Raw genomic sequence first — 23224 nt, 5'->3', positions numbered from 1 at the left:
CACTCCAGATATGTTCTATGATAGAAACACCTTTCTCTTGTTGCTTTTCATCCAGTTCAGGGCATACATGCAGCCCTCTGAAGCTGCTGGGGAAAGACTCCAACCTTTGGACTTCTTGCAATTTGCTCTGAACTTCCAAACAGAATAGCTCAGCTGGTTTCCCGGAGCATATAAATTATGGTCCAAGTGAGGGCGTTTAGTCTCTTTGTGAGGCATAAGAGAATAAACAGCCAAGGGGAAGGAGCAAGGGACCAACGGTGAGCCTCCACAGCTCATCATGGGCAACGCCAAATTATGGCTCCTAGTGCTGCTTGCCAGCGGCTGCACCATTGCCCGTAAGTAAAAGATATTCTTCTTTTTTTTTTAATGCTGATTTGGAAGACTTTATGGCAGAGTTAGAGAATTTCTTCATTTTTCAACATAGAAAATAGTGGCAGCTTGTTCAACTGGATTTCTGTTATAGATAATGGTCCAGTTTTGGTCAAGGGTAGCCTCCATAGATTATCCTGGCTCATCTTCTATAAATGGTCTTTAGTATTGTAGGAGTTTGTAGCTGTATAAGGTGGTGTAATTAAGACTTAATTTGTCTTGTATTTCCATGTGTTTTAGAGCTACATCAATGTAATAGAAATTTGAGTACAGTATTTTTTTGGAATCTGAAGTTGTTGGGGTTTTTTTTTTTAAGTTATGTGAAAAAGATGTATGATATTGTGAAATTATTAAGTTACATCACACATTATCAGACACTGTATATTATATTACCTTAGGGCTCTATTTACTAAACTTTATCCCCACAGCTACAAAATGGAAGAAAACCTTAGTAAATAGATCTTAAAAAGAGAAACATTATAATTGTTTTATTCGGACAAATCTGGCTTTTCATAAAACGGAAACACATTTTCATTTCCATTTGTCTAAAAGCAGTTCTGCACATTTTTATATACAGTAGTGTATCTTACTTCTAACATTTATGTAAAGAATATCTTGGGTATAAAGGCATTTTGTCAGGAAACTTGCTAGCCATGGTAGTTTTGGCTGGTATGAGGTTTCCTGTAAAAGCACTTTTCCATGAATTCCAAATAATTTGCTGGAAACCATTGTTAGGCTTATGATTTACTGCTGTCAAAAAAAATTCTAAAATATGAAAAATGCTATGAATTTATTTAAAAAAAAATGTATATGGCACAATTTCATTATAATGGTTCAGTGGAAATATGCATATGTAGTATATACCTCTATGAAAGCCTGTATTCTTGTATTTTCTTCACAGAGGATGCTCACTCAGAAAAACCAAGTCCAACCTGTTCAAGTAAGGATTTTCCTTTGTGTTGCACCTTTAAAATGAGTTGACAGCAACAGTACCTGATTGAAAACCGCTTAGATAACCTTGATAGGCGGTATATAAATACCTAATAAACCCCACCCTCTTTTTATGAAGCCGTGTTGGGGTTTTTATTGCAGACCGTGGCAGTAAAAACTCCAATACTCCGGAATTCTATGAGCATTAGAGCTTTTATCACTGTTACCTGCGATAAAAATCCTAATGCGTCTTCATAAAAAAGGGGTGGGGGGGATTAAAAATAAATAGTATTTTAATCGTTTCTCTATTTGATAAATGTATAATGGTAATTGTAAACCATGCACTTTAACAATTAAATAATACTGTTTGAGGTCGCTACTTCTCTTTGGACAGTTTATAGTACGGAGTGTGTGTGTTAGATATAGTGAATTCAGCTTGAAAGGATCGGAACTACGAGTGTATGATGATACAGATAAAACAGAACAATAGTGTGGCTACTCATTTGTCAGAAGTGTTCTGCTACTGTGCCTTGAGAGATTTTCTGTAGGAATTGGTCATTTACCCCTCCCTTTCTTTTTTTTTTTTTGTACAAAGCCACAGTAGTGGCTACTGTATGGCAAACTCTTCTTTGAATCAGGTTATTTATATTTCAGCTATGTAGGAAAGTTTATTTTTCCTCATAGATACTATCATACATTTAACTTACTTTGGATGTCCAATGGCTTACGAGGGGGTGCTGAAAAGTTCTCAGCCCAACCAACCAACTTAATAATAATAATAATAGCAGTTTATATACCGCAATACCGTGAAGCTTACAAAAGATTACAAGAGGTATAAAATGAATAAACTTAAGAGAGAAGAGAGTGAGACTAGGTCAAGAAAACCGTTATTGAGAGAGGTGTACGGGTCAGTTGTCTTCCTAAATTCTGAGCATTGTTTTGCCACTGTAGCTGAAAAAGAGTGTTGTCTTATTTTGCTAAGTGCCAATTTGCAGAAATGAAATTCCGGGTTTTGACATTGTTTCATTCTCTTCTTGGCTGGGCTGAGAACTTTTCAGCACCCCCCCCCCCCTCATATCTGCCTTCCTGTTTTATCTGTAATGATGAAAGATCAGAGTCATTAACGTCTTTTCTGGTCTTTTATCCTGCGTCTATTTTTCATATTCTTGATGTACAACTCTGCTGCTATCTCCTCAGGCAGTCTTATTAAGTTTATCTGTGAGTGAAATTGGCCCATGACCAGGAACCATACCGAAGACGAGCACTATGCCTCTCATTTAGAAATGCAGATAAGTAAGGGGCTCTTGTATTAAGCTGCGTTAGGTGCTAACGCATGCCTAGCACAGCAAAAAATGGAGTACCGTGGGACGTGACCAGGCTTCCTGCGGTAACTTGGAAATCTGCACGTGTAAATGTGTGCTAAAACATATTTTTCAAAAATTTTTGAAGGAACGGAGAGTGAACCTTCCTGCACTAAGCAGCTAGAGTGTCTATATTATCTCACATTAACAGGTTAGCACTCAGATACCACCTGAGTCCTTACCAAGAACTCATGTGCTAATTCGGAAAAATGACAGTGTGCTAATGGCAATGTTAGCGCATGGCCATTAATGCAAAAAAAGGAAAAAAAAAACCCAATTTTTATGGCCATGGTAAAAATTGTTTTAGCATGCTAGGAAGACCCACATAAGGGCAAACTATGGAGTCAAGGACCTCTTGGAGACTGTCCTTCATAAGTCCTATTTTGCTTTAATTAACATCAATCATTTTCAAGCTAACATGCTTGAACAGAGCAATTAATTTTGTTATATCTGAACCTGTAGCTATTTGACAGAATTGTTAATGCAGTAAGATACCATGTCAGAGGTATATCAATATGTACATCAAATCACCTAGACATATTACAGCCCTATATCAAAAACATTTTCCCATAGACAATGGAAGGAAAAAAATAGAGAATAGAACTTGTATCTGCCTAATAAAGGTTCACACAAACTATTGCATACATATATTGATTGCATTGCAATCATGCAGCAACCCTCTGCCAACCCTATCAGCAATAGATAATAATTCATTAAAGGTAATCTCAGCAACATCAGGAAATGTGGACTGTGCGCTTAACCTTTGTAATGAAAACTGCAGTCCACCTAAGGTTGTTACATGTTGTTCCTTGATCAGGGGATGACCAGGAGGGAGGGGGGGGATGTTGAGTAGGAGGTCAAAGTATATAGTGAGTTGGTATTTTGTATAAAGTGGTCATTTGCTTTTCTAATCTGATGCTGCAGTGCCCTCTGGAGTTGAATGAGTTTAATGCAGGCAACTTGAAAAAAATATCCAGAAAAGACTAGTTTGCAGAGGGCTATAATCATAATGATTCATAGTTTTGTAATTTATCTTGATGTATTTCATAGAGTGAGAATTATCCCACTTCTATTTAGAGCCACTGGCCTCATTAAAATCAATTTCTAAGGGCATCTCAATGCAGAGCTGTCAAGTAGTGGAGTGGAGGTGTGGGCTAGTGGTTGGGGCTGCTACCTCAGCACCCTGAGGTTGTGAGTTCAATCCTAGCATGCTCCTTGTGACTCTGGGCAAGTCACTTAACACTCCATTGCCAGGACAGATAGGGAAAATACTTAATAGTACCTGATAACCATTCAATGAATTGTAAACTGCTTAGAGTGAATCTCTTCATGAAAAAGGCAGTTAATATATTTAAATCTAAAATAATAAATAAGTTACACAGTTCCAGGCTGGATATTATGGGACAGTCCTGACCATCCCATCTAGTGCATGATGGGACTTGCAGTACTGATTTCAATGGGCAGCTTCAGGCACTACAAAATTCACACTGCTTGGGATGTAAGTTCAAATCTATCCTGGCATTAAGTAACTTGACATCACTGTAACTGTTTAGATGAGCAATAAAATAATCTTAGAGACTAGGATCATGTCCAACATAGGTGCCTGTGGCTTAGCAAGTGGGGATGGACTGCTCCAGGCGCCATCTTTCCAAGGGATGCTGTCAAAACTTCACTGGCTTCCAGTAATTTCTAGGGTTCACTTTAAGTGTGCCTGCCTAACATTCAAGATCTTGCATTGCATTCTTCCTCCTCTAATTCCACTATCTTGGAATTCTATGTGACCTGACACTACCAGATCCATCCAAAAACTTAAACCATCTTTCCCCTCGCTAAAACATAGAAACATAGAAATAGACGGCAGATAAGGGCCACGGCCCATCTAGTCTGCCCACCCTAATGACCCTCCCCTACTTAACTCTGTGAAGAGATCCCACGTGACGATCCCATTTCTTCTTAAAATCAGGCACACTGCTTGCCTCGATCACCTGAAGTGGAAGATTATTCCAGCGATCAACCACTCTTTCGGTGAAAAAGTATTTCCTGGTGTCACCGTGCAATTTCCCGCCCCTGATTTTCCATGGATGTCCTCTTGTTGTCGTTGGACCTTTGAGAAGGAAGATATCTTCTTCTACCTCGATACGGTCCATGAGATATTTGAATGTCTCGATCATGTCTCCCCTCTCTCTGCGTTCCTCTGAGTTCCGCAATTTATCCAGCCGTTCCTCGTATGGGAGATCCTTGAGTCCCGAGACCATCCGGGTGGCCATTCGCTGGACTGATTCAAGTCTCAGCACATCCTTGCGGTAATGAGGCCTCCAGAATTGTACACAGTACTCCAGATGGGGTCTCAGCATGGATCTATATAATGGCATAATGACTTCAGGCTTACGGCTGACGAAACTCCTACGTATACACCCTATGATCTGTCTAGCCTTAGATGAAGCCTGCTCCACTTGATTGGCAGTCTTCATGTTTTCACTGATGATTACCCCTAAGTCCCGTTCTGCTACAGTCCTTGCTAGGATCTCGCCATTAAGGGTGTAAGTCTTGCATGGATTTTGGCTGCCAAGGTGCATGACTTTGCATTTTTTGGCATTGAAACTCAGTTGCCAGGTCCTAGACCAGTGCTCCAATAGGAGTAGGTTGTGTATCATATTGTCCGTCGTGCTCTTGCCTACTATATTACATAGTTTGGCGTCATCGGCGAATAACGTTATTTTGCCTCGAAGCCCCTCAGCCAAGTCCCTTATAAAGATGTTAAAAAGGATCGGGCCCAAGACCGAGCCCTGCTGCACTCCACTGATCACCTCCGTCGTTTTGGATGGGGTGCCATTCACCACCACCCTCTGAAGCCTACCTCCAAGCCAGTCTCCAACCCATTTTGTCAATGTGTCACCTAATCCTATAGAACTCATTTTGCTCAACAACCTGTGGTGTGGTACACTTTCGAATGCTTTGCTGAAGTCCAAGTATACGATGTCCATGGACTCTGCAACATCGAGCTTCCCCGTCACCTAGTCAAAGAAGCTGATCAGGTTGGATTGGCAGGATCTCCCCTTGGTAAATCCATGTTGACGGGGATCCCATAGGTTCTCCATGTCCAGGATCATGTTCAATTGGCGTTTGATTAGAGTTTCCATTAGTTTGCTCACTATTGATGTGAGGCTCACTGGTCTGTAGTTCGCAGCCTCCATCCTGCAACCTTTTTTGTGGAGTGGAATGATGTTAGCCGTTTTCCAGTCCAACGGGACTCTACCTGTACTAAGGAAGAGATTGAAGAGCACGGATAGTGGTTCCGCCAGGACGTCCCTTTACTCCTTGAGCACCCTGGGGTGTAGGTTGTCTGGCCCCATTGCTTTGTTAACCTTGAGGTTAGACAGTTCACAGTAAACCCTGCTTGCCGTAAATATGAAATTACTAAACGGGTCTACTGAGCCATCCTTTTTCTGTAGCTGAGGGTCGGATCCTGGCGTTATCTATGCTGGAAAATTAGGGAAATCTCTTTTCTTCAAAATCATTGGGCTTTGGAATAACCTTCCTGAGCTGCTGCGGAATCTGGGCTCCTTCCAATTATTCCAAAAGCATCTGAAAACTTGGCTATTCTCAAAAATGTCAATCTCGCTACCCTCTTTATAATCACTAACTCTTATTATGTTTTTCCTTCCTTATATTAAAGTTCTTGTAAACCGTGCCGGGCTCCATCTCTGTGGAGAGGATGCGGTATATAAACTTAAGGTTTAGTTTAGTTTACCTCTCCTCCTCTCTGCCCCGCCCCCCTTCCATGTACTTCTAGAAATGTTTGCTGACATGAGCAACATCTTCCACCTGCTGCTTGCACCAGCCTCAGCTCCCTTGTGATGTCGGAAGGGAGACGAGGTCAGCGTGAGCATCAGGTAGAAGATGCTTTTCATGCTGGTGAACATTTCAAGGGGTACACAGGGGGCAAGTGACACCCAAGTGGCGGGGAAGTGTAGGGGGGTTGGAAGAGAAGGGAGCACATGGCAATGCTGGGTGCCACCACCCAGTCACCACCCTCCCTCGCTATGCCACTGGCCTGAGCACCTCCAATATTTTTACCTATAAATCTGTAAATTAGGGGCAGCAAGCTCCATGCTGCACAGCTGCAGGAAAGAAGTGCTTCTGTATCTTAGTTACTGCTCCCACCTTCCCTGCAGCTTGTTGGCTGTCCAATAAACATGCAGGGGAAGAAGGAATTGCTGTAGTCTAGTAGCTGCCAATGAGGAAGGCAAGTGCGGAAGACTGACACTGACAATAGGAGCAGACAGTTTCAGATTACTTTATTGTCATGACAATTTGACTTATGCTGCCAAAGTAATTCAGTGCTCCCACGCAAATTTGCAGTCTGCAGTCCCGGTCATTCATGGTATTTTCCAACCGCGAAGGGGAGGCATGAGAGGGCAGCTGGACAGGCAGGAGAAGGCAGCCGGAGCGTCGGCGAGTGAAGGAAATCACTCGCTGTATGTCTTACCAATCAGGCGCTGTGTATATATCTATACGGAGGAAAAGAAATGATAAAGGAAGATAATTCTTAAAAGAAAAAAAACCCATGAGGACAGAGAGAAAACCAAGATCAAGTAGAGACAGGGGACTGAAGCTAAACTATAAACATAAACATTAAGGTTGGAAAATTGTTTAAGATTTTAGTAAAGATTTCTGTGCCAGCGAGGCTTGATCAGGGGTATGCAATAGCTTTATTTTGTCTTTCTCCTCCAGCCCTCTAGTCACCAGAAGACACTGTGCTAGTATTTATTGCCATACTCTGAAAAATATCTTTTAAAGTGCTTCTTTTTGGCAACTCTGAAATACAGAGTTTGAGTCTCAGATTGAAAATGGAATAGAGAGTAACACCATCTCCTTTCTATTACAAAAATAATCATTCCCTTGTGTTATCTTATGGGAGAAAGCGGTGTGAGGCTAAATAAACTCATTGTGCTATATCAGGGCTGCCCAAGTCAGGTCCTCGAGATCTACTGGCAAGCCAGGTTTTCAGGACATCCACAATGAATATGCATGAGAAAGATTTGCCTGTACTGCCTTCTTGGTATGCAAATCTCTCTCATGCATATTCATTGTGAATATCCTGAAAACCTGGCCTGCCAGTAGATCTTGAAGACAGGATTTGGGCAGCCCTGTGCTATATAGTCCCAAAGAAACAGCATGACTGCAGCAGGAAAATGTTACAAGAGAGAGGGGCAAATTTGGAAGGGGATATGAGGTTCTTGATTTGCTTTTCCTCTTGGCTCAGCTGCTAAGCCCTGGCTTTCCATTCTCACTATCAGCACAGCTCTGCTGCAGGAGGTATCCAACAATTTAAACTCTCCATTCCTTCTAAAAAAGGATTGAAGGAGTCAAGATCTTCAGTCAATCTTAGGTCTTTAAACTCTCTCAACTCTGGAATTATCTCCCCTTTTCCAGTTCCAGTTCCAGTTAATTTCAATTTTTCCATAAATCTTTAAAAACTACTCTATTTGCCAAACATTTTGAAAATTAATTATTTTGAAATTATGCTATTATCTTCTCTTTATCATTTGTAAATCATTCCCTGTTTATTTAATTGCTGTAAACCGAGTCGAGCCTTCTCAGAACGATGACTCGGTATACAAAGTTAAGCTTTAGTTTAGTTTTAGTTTAATACCTCTGTGGCTGTACAGAGCACCAGAAAAACTGGGGTACTACTATAGTGGTATACCACCCCATATCTTTCCACATAATATGGGCCAGGAAAAGAGGGGAGTGGGGGTATAATAGTGCTGGTCAGAGAATGAAGGAGAAAAAAGGAGGTGTTTTGAAAAAGGAGAGAGAAAAAGGATGTTGTGCTGGAGTCACCACTAATAAAGGAAGGGGCATTGCGCCAAAGTTGTTACCACCAAATGAGGTACCAATTTTTCATTTTTGTGGAAGGCACTACAATCAATGCTAACCCAGTTCTTCAAGTCAAGCACTTACTCTGTATCCTCTGCTTTAGCAGGTGGGTTGGTTGATACACAGTGGGTTGCTATGAATGAACTCTAATTTCCTTCTTAGCTTGTGATCTTTCAGATATTCAGTCTGAGATCGCCACATTCAAATGTAGCGCCACATTCAAATGTGGTTTTAGGGGCTCTGGAGCAACTGATTGCTGAGCTTCCAAGGTTTGTGCATGCATTTGGTGTAGGGTTACCAGATTTTCCATCTGGAAAATCTGGACCCCCTAGACTCTCCCAGTTCCACCCATCAATGCCCCGTCATGCCCCAGTCCCGCCCCCAATCCCACCCTGGTCCTGCCTTAGCCCCACCTCCAATCCTGTCCCAGCCCTGCCCCCTGCTCTCATTGGACAGGACATCCTCGCATGCACAGATGCCCTCCTGCCCGAAGGAAAGCTTTTCAAAACCCGGTCAAAGTGGCAGGTTTTGAAAAGCCGTCCGGACCTCCGGACATGTCCTCAAAAGGAGACATTTCCAGGGAAATCCAGACATCTGGTAACCCTAAGTTGGTGGAACAGCTCATAGGGCCTTTCTACTATTGTATTTCAGTCTGTGTGTTCTAGATATAAATGGTGTCTGCAGCTCTGGGAAGGGGGAGTAGGAATATGATCCTTGCAAGGAAGGGTGGGGATAATTTTTTTAAAATGTGTGATAAATCTGCTTAGAAGGTAAAGGGATGGGTGAGTTTACTTTACTCGGCCAACCGGGGGATTTTGTGGTTTGATTTTCAAATCCCGGTTTTCAGTTCACTGCTATTTAGGATTGATATATATTTTTATAAGTGTTTTTTTTATAAGGGTTCTTTCTATTATCTTTTCATACTTTATATTTTCCCCTTCTGGTACCTCTTTGGTAGCGTTTTTGCACTTGATTTGCACCAGCTTATTTATTTTATTATATAAATGGCATGATGATGTACGGGGCAGGATTTATTTAGATCTCAATCTAAAATGCTTGTCACTTCAATAAATACCTGCCGGAGCCATTGGTCAACACAAGGGTTCATACAGGCTCGTACTGAATAGTGCCTTTAGTTAGTTAGATTGATTTTTTTGAATTTCCTTTCATATCTTGTTTGTAGGATTTAGTTGGTGGTGCATTCCCTCATACCATTGTTGGTTCAGATTTACTTGGCGGGGATTGTATTTTTACAGTACCAGTTTTTAGTGCTCATATTTTGAGTTTACTTTAGCCTGAAGGGAATAGAGTGAGAGGGAACCCAATGGGAGAAAGGAATTAGTAGAAGGCAAGTCAAGTCAGGAGGAAGTAGAGCATAGAAGTATAGAATGGGGGAGGGGAGGGGAGGGGTTAGAGTTGGTACAGAGAGGAGTGATATTAAGAATTCTACCCCAAAACAAAAGTCAATTGGCATTAGAGAACGACATGAGGGAAAAACAGAATAAGAAGATGAGAGGAGGAAGAAGATATTAAGAGGGGAGGGACTGAGAAAGAAGAAGAGATGGTCTAAGAGAAAAGAAAGCGTATAATGTGCACAGGTTCATTAGGAAACGGAGACTATTGAAGACTGGCTGGGAGGGGCAGAATATGGGTTGTATAGGTGGACCAGAGTGGTGTGGATAGCCTGGGAGTAGGATGGTAAATTGTAGCGATGAATTGGGGTTGAAGAGGAAGAGGAAGAAAGACTGGTAGGGCATTTCTTTTACCCACAAATCCTTCCTGTGTGGCACCACCCACTGTGCTTTTAATTTAAAGACAACCTGGCCAGTTGTGTTCACAACCCACCATACTTAAATTCCTTTATTTGGACTTGGTAATTTGTGGTTAGTTGGCCACCCCTAATTAGGGTTACCAGACATCCGGGAAAACCCGGACATGTCCAGAGTGCCTGGAGGGATTTTCAAAACCAGGGAGCTCGGAGAGGTTTGTGTGGAGGAGGGGTATAGGGTACAACGGGGCAGGACTAGGTGTCCTTTTTTTTTCATAGAGGAAATCTGGCAACCCTAACCCAATCATTTTGAAAAGTTGTCCCCTATGTCCAGCATACTATAGGAAAGGACTGAGGTTCATTTCCTTTATGGTGTGTGCTAAATGAAGATAACAAAACAATGGAGATGTCCAAAGAAAACAGGTGAGCTGGTATGTTTCACCACTATGCTTTATTCACTCAATGACTCTTTGAATGACTCGACATGTACATGTTTTGGCCAAACCGGCCTGTATCAGGAGTATTATCATACGTAGAAACACTGTTAAGGTCTATGGCATGCTTTGTGTGATAAGTGAAAGGCTTATATAGCACTCCAGTAGAGTAACTCAAACTTAAGTCTGCTGTGGTCGTGAGAAACTTTTTGTTATCGTGTGGTTGATTTGTGGAGGTGACTCTCCTGTTCTGTACGAATGTGCTAAATGAATCCATTTGGAGACATTAGCCTGTATAACTAGCATATGTATTTGTTTGAAGGTAGTTCTTCTTGAAAGTTCTGTTTCTTTAATAGTGTCTTTGCATGAATTAAGCATTTTTTGTTGTTAATTCTGTTGAAGACTCAATTAGATTTAAGCAGTTGAAGAAATATGTGTACATCTATGAAGCAGAAACCTCTAATGGAGTGGCTGGTACAGCAGACTCACAGAGTGGCTCAAAAATCACCTGCAAGGTAAAAAGATTTTTTTTAAAAACCTTGAAAAGTTTATCTGTAGATGAAATATGTTTTTGCTGAACAACACACTCCGGCCTGGATTCTCTATATGGTGCTGTTTTTTAGGCGCCGTTAGGCTCAGTGAAAAACATCATTTAAATGTTGTTTTTCACAGATTTTTCAAGGCACCTACCGACACCTAAAAAAAATCAGCACTGGAATTGAACCTCCATGGGCACTTTATGGCTCCTAATGCCGCTGTTGATGTGGCTAAGGCAAGAAGTGGCACTAAGCATAGTAAAGTGCTTATGGAGGTGCACTTTACATTAAAGGTAGGCGCCAGAAATGTAGGCCTGGAAAACCCTGCGGTTCTCTACCCGGCACTGTTGTGTGATTGGCGCACAGTCAGCAGCCGCCAACAACGGCACTGGTTAGAGAATCCAAGCCTCAATGGTTGGCAGTTTCAGCTAAGACTATCAGTTTCTATACAGATATATGATGTTGAGTTGGTTCTACAGCTTTACATGACAGTTTAAAATAGCAGGCCTGTAGAAAGATAACATGCAAAATTTCATTATTTTTTCTCAAAAAAAACAGAGAGAAATTGTCATACTCCTAGTGAAGCTTACAGTCCTGTGGGTATTTTTTATCATCTTCCCATAGAAATTTCTTGTGAGGTTTCTATTGAAAATACAGTTGGAGCACTTGACATGGGTACTAAAGTACCTGCATGAGAGCAGGTGAAAAATATGAGATTGGAAAAGCATTTGTATAGATTTGAAAATTAAGGCCTCCTTTTACGAAACAGCAAGAGCGGTTTCTAGCGCGGAGAGCCGCGCTGAATGGCCCGCACTGCTTCTGACGCTCACAGAGTTCCTATGAGCGTCGGGAGCAACGCGGGTCATTCAGCGCGGCTCTCTGTGCTAGAAACTGCTATCACAGTTTCGTAAAAGAGGGGGATATCTCTGAATGTGCTTTCACTTCCTCATGGTGAGGATGTGGGAGCTTAAATAAATAACGAAACAATAGCTTGTGCTCTGAATTGACAATTGTTTATTAATATATCGATATATGAGGGCATGCAAGTCTTAAATGTAGACAAGGTATGTTCTAAATTCTCATCGGAAGCCAGTCCTTATATAGGGAATTTGGCATCTTAAACACAAAGAGATCACATGAATACATAAAAATAGATTCATTATTACAGGTGCATAGGTTAATTTACCTTTCTATGATACTCTCCTTCACTCCTTGACCATCTGGATTTGGAGCTATAAGTTGGTCGCTACTCAGCTTGGAAAAGAGACGGCTGAGGGGAGATATAATTGAAGTCTACAAAATCCTGAGTGGAGTAGAACGGGTACAAGTGGATCGATTTTTCACTCCGTCAAAAATGACAAAGATTCGGAGGCACTCAATGAAGTTACAGGGAAATACTTTTAAAACCAATTGGAGGAAATTTTTTTCACTCAGAGAATAGTTAAGCTCTGGAACGCGTTGCCAGAGGATGTGGTAAAAGCAGATAGCGTTGCTGGTTTTAAGAAAGGTTTGGACAAGTACCTGGAGGAAAAGTCCATAGTCTGTTATTGAGAAAGACACAGGGGAAGCCACTGCTTGCCCTGTATCGGTAGCATGGATATTGCTACACCTTGGGTTTTGGTCAGATACTAGTGACCTGGATGGGCCACCATGAGAACCTGTTACTGGGCTTGATGGACCATTGGTCTGACCCAGTAAGGCTATTCTTATGTTTTTATAATTTAATTGCAATGTTTTCCTTTCCAGAAAGGCAATAAGGTAATTCATGCTCAGCAAAGGGGTCATACATTCACTGGCATAGCGAGGGAGGGAGGCTCCCAGGGAGGTGATGCCCTGCTCCCTGCCCTCTTCTCCACCCCCGAATCCTTCCCCACTCCCTACCCTTGCTATGCGCACGCCCCTTCCCTTCCACCATACATGTTTAGCTTCCCCAGCATGAGCAGCATCTCCAACTTGCTGCCCGAACTGGTGTCGGCTCTCCCTCTGATGTCACTTCCAAGTTGCGGGACCCGGAAGTAACGTCAGAGGGGAGCGCTGAGGCTGGCACAAACAGCAGGTTGGATCTGCTGCTCGTGCCAGTGAAGAGCTAGAGGTGCGGCAGGGGGGGAAGTGAAGGCACACGTCCGGCGGGAGAGGAGTGGGGGTCCGAGAGGAGCCAGTGCCTCCACCAAGATGGTGATTGGGGTAGTCCGGCCCCTCCCCCCTTACTTTGCCATTGTAGTTAATTGTAAATGTAATTAATGATCTTACTATGTCCAGAAGAATCCTAGCTTAATACTAGTGATACATTTTTTTTCCACAAGGGTGCTTTGGTTGTAAGCAGGTAAACAGCATATAGGGCCATGGGCATTCTGTTGTGGATTGGTTCCCTTGTATTTTTTCTACATCACTCCTTTTCCAAATTATGCGTCCAGTAACCATTAAATCACCCTCCAAGGCACAATCATCTTTACCCCCTCCCCCACCCCCTTGCGCTAGAGGTTTTTTTTAGCGCAGGCTGGCAAGGCAAATGCTCCAACGCTCATAGGAATTCTATGATCGTCAGGGCATTTACTGTACCGGCCTGCGCTAAAAACCTCTAGCGCAGCTTGACAAAAGGGGCCATAAATGTTTGCTTTTTCATGTGATATCAATCATCTTGAAAAGCAGAAACATCCAGTCTAAAAGTGACAAGCAGATGGGAGAAATATACCATGAAGTTGGGGGAGGGGGGAGGGATTCACTCTTCCTATGTGTGAGTGAAATATGGAGTCTGTACAGGACAGTAATTTATGCCCTTTTATGAAGGAATTCTATGAGCGTTGGAGGTTTAACTTCCACGGCCAGCGATAAATAAAACCCTAACGCGGCTTCATAAAAGGAGGTGGGGGGTGGGGGCTACTTTGGTATACTTGCTACAGATGCAATTCTGTAAACATACCCTACATTCAGAGAATCTCCCTATACAATGGGTGCAGACAACACAACAACAAGAAATTAAAGGGTCCTTTTACTAAACTGTGCTAACTGATTTAGCGCATGCTATCAATTAGTGCATTCTAAAGAGCATAGGAAGGATAGCCTTACTGGTTCAGACCCATGGTCCATCAAGCCCAGTAACCCGTTCTCACAGTGGCCAATCCAGGTCACTAGTACCTAGCCAAAGCCCAAGGAGTAGCAATATTTCATGCTATCGATCCAGGGCAAGCAGTGGCTTCCCCCATGTCTTTCTCAATAACAGACTAAGGACTTTTCCTCCAGGAACTTGTCCGAACCTTTCTACGCTACGCTATGCTATCCACTCTTTCCACATCCTCTGGCTAAGGCCCATTATATTCCTATGGGTGTCTTAACATTTAGTGCATACTAATTGATATTATGTGCTAAATCGGTTACCACATCTTAGTAAAAGATACTAACAGAATCTCTCATGAGCACACATTTAAAACAAAGACAGACCTTGGCCAAACATAGAGTAAAGAAACCATAAATTGAAAACAGAAGTATGCCCAAACTGAATAAAAAAAAGGTTCAGCGTGGTCCCAAACAATTCTCTTGCAATTTTGAAGAACCTTAGGAACAACATTGCCTGGTACTTTGGGCTGAAACTTTACCTTCTGATATAGCACATTTTTTCAGTAAAATGCTTTCAAACCTTTATATTTATTACTCTTTTATTCTCATCTTCACCATTTCTTTAAAATGTTCCTTCTAATTCTACCACAGTTTCATCTGTTTTCTATATGTTATAATTTCTACTTCGTACTGTGCTTTTTCATCCTTTCTTATCATTTCCTCTTCTCTCTGATTTTTATCTTTCCTTTTATTCTAACCTAATCTTTGCTGTCCAACTTTCTTATAAATGTTTCATCCTGCTGCCCTTTTCTGGTCCAATTACCACATTTCATTATTTTTTTTTCTATCAGTTATTTTATCTTTCACTTCTGTTTCTTTATCCTATTTCAGGGTAATTTACCTTGCTTCCTTTCCTACCTCCTTCTTTCAAATATATTCCTCACAAATAGTTAATTCCCCTTCAAATCTTACACATATACACTGAATATATGCTCATCTCCCACAAAAAAAGTATTCTCTTGTTCTTTATCATTTCAATTCCTCACCACTTTTCTCTATCCTTCTCTTGTTTGATCCTTGATATCTTCCACATCTCTCTCTTCTTCAGTTCTCTCTTCCTCTTTTTCTTCTATCCTTTCCTCTCTTATATGTCTTCCACCTCTCCCTTCTTTCCTGAATCTCTTTCTATTACAGCTTCTCCTCTCTTTACTTCCGTCCCTTTCCTTTCTAGATGTTCAGAAGAAGATAACAGGAGACAGGGCATCTCTGACCAAATCAGACAGATCTGTCTGCCCTTGTGGTCAGCCTAATTTCTTGATCCCATTTAGAAATGGTTAGCAGGGTACCTGCTTTGCTGCCTCTTACTGTGGCCTGTTTCTGAACAGCAAGAACTAAGATTGAAGATGGAGGCAGGCTATGACGGCAGACAGCGCCCCCATGAGCTTTCTCTGAACAAGAATTACCAGCTCAAGGAAGGAATAGCCATGGGAAGAAACAGTTATTTGTGTAGTCAGGAACCTCACTAACTGTGCTGTTCTTGCTGCTTCATCCATTGCACCATCAAGCAGATGGCACAGCACTGAGTTGGGAGCAAAATCAACTCTGTCTGGTGCAGCCGTAGTAAGCCTGACATACTTCCTCAGTGCTATCTGTTTATGCCAGCCAGATGCACAGAGTTGTAGTTGGGAGTTGAGACTAGTGGCCAATGAAAGCAAGTGGTCAGCAAAAAACTATGCTTTTGCCTTTGGGCCCCCAGTTATGCTGCCCAGTTATGATTATAGTGGCTCTGAGATAAAACAGTGTACTGTGTGTGCTGTTTACAAAAGAATCCCTGTTTAAAAGCATTTTCAGAAGCAGGAATGGCCTTCTTGAAAACTGTTCACCCTATATGCACCTAGTGCTATTACATGCATACATTAATGTGTATATAGGGGAGGTGGTTCTGTGGCTGGGTTAAGGGTAGGGTGAGAACATTTCCATATACTATTTGCAATTTCAAAAGACTATTAGGGGCATTTTCAAAACACAAAAAACATCCAAAAATCCATCTAAATCGGCACTTGGATGCTTTGCTTACCCAAACATCCAAGTGCTGATTTTTGAAACTAGACTTTTGGACATCTTGCAGGAGCAATCGTCCCTCAGAACATCTTCATCTAAAATGGGCATGTAAGAGGCTTGTTATGGGTGTGTTTTGGGCTCGCTTAGACTTGGATGTCATGCGGTGATAATCAAACCTTTTCTAAGATGTCTTAGATGGAACTTAGACGTTCTGACCTAGACCTATTTTAAGAGTGTCTAATTACGAAAATGGGACCCAAACTGATCAGATGACCATTGGAGAGATTAAGTAATGATACCCCCCTCCCCCCGCATACTCCCCCCAATGGTCACTGATCCCCTCCCACCCCCAAATTTCTAGATAAAACAGTACATACCTGTCTTTAGAACAGCAGCATCTGGTATAGGAAAGCCTAGTAGACCATCACACGGGTGCTTAAGTAACCAGGTGAGAGGTCTAGGGAGCCACAGAGAGGAGGACCCAGGTCTATAAACCACTCTAACCACTAAATTTATAGTGGAAAGTGTAAGCCCAAGAACCCAATAAAACCTTACTATTATGCCATATAGGTGCCACCTGCAGCCATAAGGGCTATTAGGATGGTAGACAGATGGGTATAGTAGACTTTGTGGGGGTTTTGGAGGTCTTACCATAAATTATAAGGGGGTTATGGTGAGATGCATTTCTGGCACCCTTTATGTGAAGTTCACAGCAGTGCCCTCTAAGGTGTCCCACTGCGCTGTTGGTATGTCTGTGTGGCCAATCTATTACAATGTTGCCCTTCTCATGTCTAAATGGTGTGTATTTGGCCATTTTTAACGGCCATTTTTGAGGTCAAAAATGACGAATAAAATTAGATGTTCTGGTGCCAAGACACCTAAGTAAGCAATTTTCAAAAAATGTTATTTGGACATCCCATTCAAATATGTCTCCACTTCCGAATTTGGATGTCTTGCGAAAAATATCCAAATTCAGACTTATATGAATTAATATGCACACAGGTGATTATAATACACACCTTCTAAGGTGTGTATTATAATCACCTGTGTGCACATTAATTCATATCTGTTTGCAGTTTAGTGCACTTGGGGCAATTAATTATTCCTGAACATATTTTTGGGCAAATTCAGACTTAGACATCCTATTGAAAATGTTCCTCCACGTGTAATTTAACATTGGAAAAGCAACTGCACAAATATCAGGTAGTTATTTCTTCTGATGTGATGTCTGCAGGTACAAACCACCCACAGATTTTACATTTACACATACAGTGTAAAATTTATTCCCAAAGGGCATACACATATGTCTGTCTGTATGAAGGAAGGCAATAATTCTAACTTTTTTTTTTACTCATGCAGAAAGCTTTGATTATTGCCCCCCCATAAATAGTTTTCCTACCTTTTCACAATGCATGTATCTTTTTTTTCACTGTCTCTGTTTTCTGCTATATTTTGCTTTACATTAGTTTTGCTTTCTTACACTTCTTCTCGTTCCTTCTTTTCACCTCTTTCCATTTCTTTTTAATTCCCATCTTCTTCCATTTTCTCTCTGCCAGCTTTTCTTCCTCTATCTCCAGCTTCTCCCCTTTCAAATCCTACTAGTCTCCTCCCTCCCAGTGTTCTCTTACGTCCAGTCAATACCCTGCCTCCCTCTATAGCCTCCCTTTTGATTTTTCTATTTTTCCTTTCCACCCTACACTATTTTTCTTCTCCTTTTGATTGTACTTGTTCACTCCTTTTAATATTTACATTGCTGACCCTACATTAAGCTGTGATAAATACAAATTTTACACAGCTTAGCTAAAAGGCCCATAAATCTTGAGATTACCCTATTGCATGAAAGATCAAATCTAGAATAGGGGTGCTCAGTGTTAGTCCTTGAGGGCTGCAACCCAGTTGTTTTTTTTAAGGATATTCACAATGAATATGCATGAGATCTATTTTCAGACACTGGATGTAGCACATGCAAAAAGACCTCATGCATATTCATTGGAGCACCTTTGATCTAGAATATTCTGTGTTACAGCAATTTATCCAGGCCAGAAAATGTGGGCATTGTTGTACAAAGCAAACACTTCCTGAATCAACAAATCAATTATTCTGTTTTCAGGTTGACCTGGAGGTTCCACAGGTGTGTAGTTTCATCCTTCGAATAAATCAGTGCACCCTGCGAGAGGTGTACGGGGTCAACTCTGAAGGACAGCCTATACTAAAGAGGTCAAAGAATTCAGATGAGTTCTCAAATGCCATGTCTAAGTAAGTGAAAAATAAAAAGTTCTATTAAAATGAATAATTATGATATTGCTTTGTCTTTCAATATTTGCAAGCAGGACTGCAAGCTGAATTATGATCATAGAGGCCCTGATGTTAGCATCATTATATTCCTAGAGCTGGTTTAAGAATATAAGCATGCTGGTTGAAAGTCCATCAATTCCAGCATCCTGTCTGCAAAAGTAGCCAGTTCAAATCACAAGTATCTGGCAGATCCCAAAAAGAACATCCAATTCACATAATTAATTTGGCTCTTTCAAGCCTACCTAGCTAATCATTTTTATGGACCTTTTGTCCAGAAACTTGTCCATGCATCTTTTAATCCTACTGTTTTGGTCCTTTTAACCACATTCTTTGACAACAGATTCCAAGCTTCACTGACCCCCCTCCCCCCAAAAAAAACCAAAAGAACTTTCCACAATTTGTTTTCAGCCTTCTAGTTATTAATTTTATGAAGTATCCTCTTAGTTTTGTTGTTTAATTCTTCCATCCCATTTTTAGTTTTATAAGCGTCTATCATCTCATTTTCCAGTTTTCTTTTAAGAATATAAGAAGCTAGTCTTTAAGCCCATTACATTAACGGGTGCTAGAATAGATGTGTGTATCTTTCTTTCTTTCTCTCTCTCTCCTTGGCTGCTTTCTGTCTGTCTGTCTTTCTTCAGCAACTGGGAACTACAAGAACAAGAGGACATCTGGAGAAATTGAAAGGGGACAGGTTTAGTACCAATGCTAGGAAATTCTTCACACAGAGGATGGTGGATTCCTGGAATGCGCTTCCGGAGGGTGTGATAGCTCAGACTACATTATGGGGTTTCAAAGAGGGACTAGATAAATTCCTGAAGGATAAGTGGATTAAAGGTTACAGATAAAGGAGAAAGAAAGGGTATAGATAAAAAAGAAAAGGGGTTTGAAGGATATAAAGGATTAGGGAAGAACAGGTTCTAGACAACAGATCACTTTACAGGTCATGGACCTGATGGGCCGCCGCAGGAGCGGACCGCTGGGCACGATGGACTTCTGGTCTGACCCAGCGGAGGCAAATTCTTATGTTCTTATGTCCACCACTACCCCTTCACTGCTCCCTCTGTCCAGCAGCAGCCCTTCTCCCTTCCTTTTACCTCCCCACTGTCCAGCAGCACCCCTTCCCTGCTCGCCCTGTCCAGCAGTAGACCTACTCCCTTCCTTTTACCCCCCCCACCCCACCCCCATCCAGCAGCACCTCTTCCCTGCTCACTCTGTCCAGCAGTAGGCCTTCTCCCTTCCTTTTACCCCCCCCCCCCCATCCAGCAGCTCCTCTTACCTGATCCCCCTGTCCAGCAGTAGGCCTTCTCCTTTCCCTTGGGGATTTTGCTAGGCCAGCCCACCTTGCATTATCGAAGTGGGCTGGTCTAGCCAATGCCCCACGGCTGCTGCGTTTGCTGGTCGGGGGGTGAGAAGAGGCGTCCTGGCAGCGCAGGTGTCAAACCGCCGCTGAAATCGCCGTCACAAGCCGCTCCACGCGCCTGAAATGGAATTCGGCAAAGAGGGACACAGCACGGTGGCACGGATCACAAAACCCTAAGTGCGCATGCAGCTATGGGGCACCAAGTGAAGACAGGACTGAGTTTTATGTGGTCCTATTTATGCGATTAAGGACTGAATATCAGCACTTAACTAGCCGACCGCTGGTTCTGTACCTGGAACACCCTTAAAATAGTCAGTTTTAAGATACGTACTAACCAGTTAAAGGCAACTGAAAATAGCTGGTTAGCCCCAAATAGACAATTTAACCAGCTAGAAGCCTTTTCTGCTGCTTAAATCATTTTGATGATCAACCGGTACGTGCCCCTTTTACTAAGCTGCTAGTGTGGTTTTACTAGGTTATAGACTTTCAAGTAGACCCGATCTACTAGCTACCACTTGTTGAAACCAGCCAGCATGATAAAAAGCCCATGTCTGATGGTGACCTCATTGTGCGATCATCAAGGTACACCTGCAAGATAGAATGCCACAATTAAAATATGTGCTGGGGGAGCTGATTGGGATTCAAGCCCATGACCTCTGGAAGATAGGACAGGGCTTTTACTTATTGAGCTATAGCAGCTTCCAGGCAGGTGTCTCTGACTGCTCTGTGATATGATAGCTTAGAGATTTGCAAATAGCACTGCTGTCCACAAAAAAAAGTTTTGCATGCAATATATCTGTTTGGATGTGCCCCGTTTATGTGGTGCCTTATTAAATGCATTTTGAGCTTAATAAAGCAAAAATAAATACCCAGAGAGCTATTTAGCAGTTCACATTAAGGACATCCAAACTGTGTCTAAGTTTCGGAAGAACGTCCAAAGAGTGCCTATGTTCCGTCCATAGAACTCAGGTCTATCTGAAGCCTAAACTGTGCTCAAAGTAGACTTCCTTACAAAGCCTATAAGACCCAGATTTACAATTGCTATGTAGCTTGCTAGCTCACTCTGTAGCACACTGGTTAAACCTATACCCTTCCATCCTAATGTTGCTGGTTTGAATCCCAGTCACTCTGTTTGATGGAAGAGAAATAAATAAAAGCATTAAACAAATCAAATCCCTAGTATTACAATTATAATGAAAACCAGCATAAAATCGCCATTCTATTAACATAATAATAAAATATTATAACATTAAGGACACTGTTTGGATGCCTAAATCTCACTTAAAACCTGATTTTCTAAAGGACTCCTAACAAGTTAGACACCTAAACAGTGCTGAACTCAATTCTACAAAGGGTGCCTAACTTTAGATACATTTTGAAGAATCAGGGCCAAAATATCTACAGATTTAAGTTTGACTCCTCAGGTGCAACCAAAAGCTGTGTGTGATTTTCCAACAGCTGTGGTTTGTCCTAACCTGGCTAAATCTATTGATCATCCTCAAGATATAACCTTGAAAGACATTTGGCAAGTAGTGGTTAGAACTGAAGAGTGTATAAAAAATACTATACCACAACTTTGTAGTTTTTCTCGACAGACAGTTGATAAATTTCAAGAACTAGATGCTAAAATTGACAAGTTGAATATCAGACTGTCACAGATATCATCAAATTTGCCTATGTTCAATCTGTTTCTTCAGCTTTTGTTAAAGACTGTCTGATTATACACAGGCAATTAGAATTTCTTGAAAATCATATTCGAGCAAGAACATCACATTTTTAAAATTTTCCCATGTTATCTATTGTCTCCGGAAATTTTATTGTGTAGATATTTAAATGAGATATTATTTTTGGATAAAGTGGAGGAATTAATTATTTCTGATTATGTTTCAGTATCAAAAGTTGAGAAAATTGAAGAGGCCACAAAAGGGGGAGCTAATTTAGAATCTTCCTTGAATCCTCTTAGGAGGATATTCCTACTAGAGCTACCTTCTTGGTGACCTTTTCAACTGAACAGGTGAAGATAATTATTCTAAAAAAATTATTTCCAACTGAAAGATTCAGTTTTGTGGACAACCCATCCAGATTTTTCCGGATGTGGCTAGAACTGCACAATTACGTTGGAAAGAATTTCTGAAATTAGAAGATAGGGTGATATCTTAATTTTTTTCTTCAATTTCCTTGTAAATGTCTTGTGACATTAGAATGTAACAAATATATTTACTTTGATCCTTGTCAGCTTGAGAGACTGCTAATTGAAAGAGAACTTTCTGTTGAGGGGTAGGCAAAATAGGGTATTAAGGAATATATAAGAATGTAGAAGGATGGGTTGGGTCCATTTTCCTTGTGTTTGTATAAATGAATAATTTAAGTTGTCTCCTCTCATTGATGTGGACTATGATTTCATTACTGTATTTCATTTGAAATATGTAATGTAGAAAATTATCAATAAAAAAACGAACACTATTGCCAAGTTTTACTAAGGTGCGCTAACCGATTAGCACGCGCTAATCAATTTAGCACATGCTAAACACTAATGCGTGCATGTTAGTCTATGGACGTGTTAGCGTTTAGTGCGCTAATTCGATTAGCGTACCTTAGTAAAACAGGGGGTATATCTTACCAGACATGTATTTGAAGATCTCCTGGTTTCCTAATTTCCTTTTTTTATAATCTTGTGATAGGTATGAGCTTAAATTTAGCATTCCTGATGGAAAACAGGTCCTATTGTATCCAGAAAAGGATGAACCTGTGAATATTCTGAATATCAAGAGAGGCATTATTTCAGCCCTTGTTGTTCCAGTGGAGACTGAAGATACCAAAGAAGCTGGTTCTATGGTAATTTTAGAACACACTGATTTGATTCTTTGCTGACCTGTGAATATTCCACTCAAAATAAAAATTCTGTATATATATTTTTACCAAGTTAAAAAAAAGAGAGAGAGAGCGAAATTAGAAGACGTTATCTCACTGCAATATAAGACATTATGGGAGGTTTGTTCCACAAAAGTAACTAGGAATGTGTATTTGTTAGTGTTCCTAAAAACCTTTAGGGTATAAAGAGCCAATTTGCACACACAACTTAAATGATTAATTGAGCTAATTGTGCCAATAATTGGCGATTAACACCTTGAAATCAGCGCTAATTGACACTAATTAAAAGTTACCTGCACAAT

The 23224-nt window shown here is 41.2% G+C and overlaps 1 protein-coding gene across 1 annotated transcript in view; it reads left to right on the top strand.

Moving 5' to 3' along the window:
* The first annotated feature begins 223 nt into the window (after nucleotides 1–223).
* APOB (apolipoprotein B) overlaps nucleotides 224–23224 on the top strand; it is a 139946-nt gene continuing 116945 nt past the window's right edge. Inside the window, exons 1-5 of the mRNA XM_033937488.1 lie at nucleotides 224–335; nucleotides 1271–1309; nucleotides 11148–11260; nucleotides 18507–18652; nucleotides 22733–22886. Of these exons, the coding sequence (XP_033793379.1) occupies nucleotides 278–335; nucleotides 1271–1309; nucleotides 11148–11260; nucleotides 18507–18652; nucleotides 22733–22886 (510 nt within the window). The 5' untranslated portion in view covers nucleotides 224–277. The remainder of the gene's footprint in view (nucleotides 336–1270; nucleotides 1310–11147; nucleotides 11261–18506; nucleotides 18653–22732; nucleotides 22887–23224) is intronic.

The sequence above is a fragment of the Geotrypetes seraphini genome, chromosome 3 (assembly GCF_902459505.1).
Source record: "Geotrypetes seraphini chromosome 3, aGeoSer1.1, whole genome shotgun sequence".
Taxonomy (NCBI): Eukaryota; Metazoa; Chordata; class Amphibia; order Gymnophiona; family Dermophiidae; genus Geotrypetes; species Geotrypetes seraphini.
Note: the sequence above shows the minus strand (reverse complement) of the source record. Positions and strands in the feature narration are given on the sequence as shown.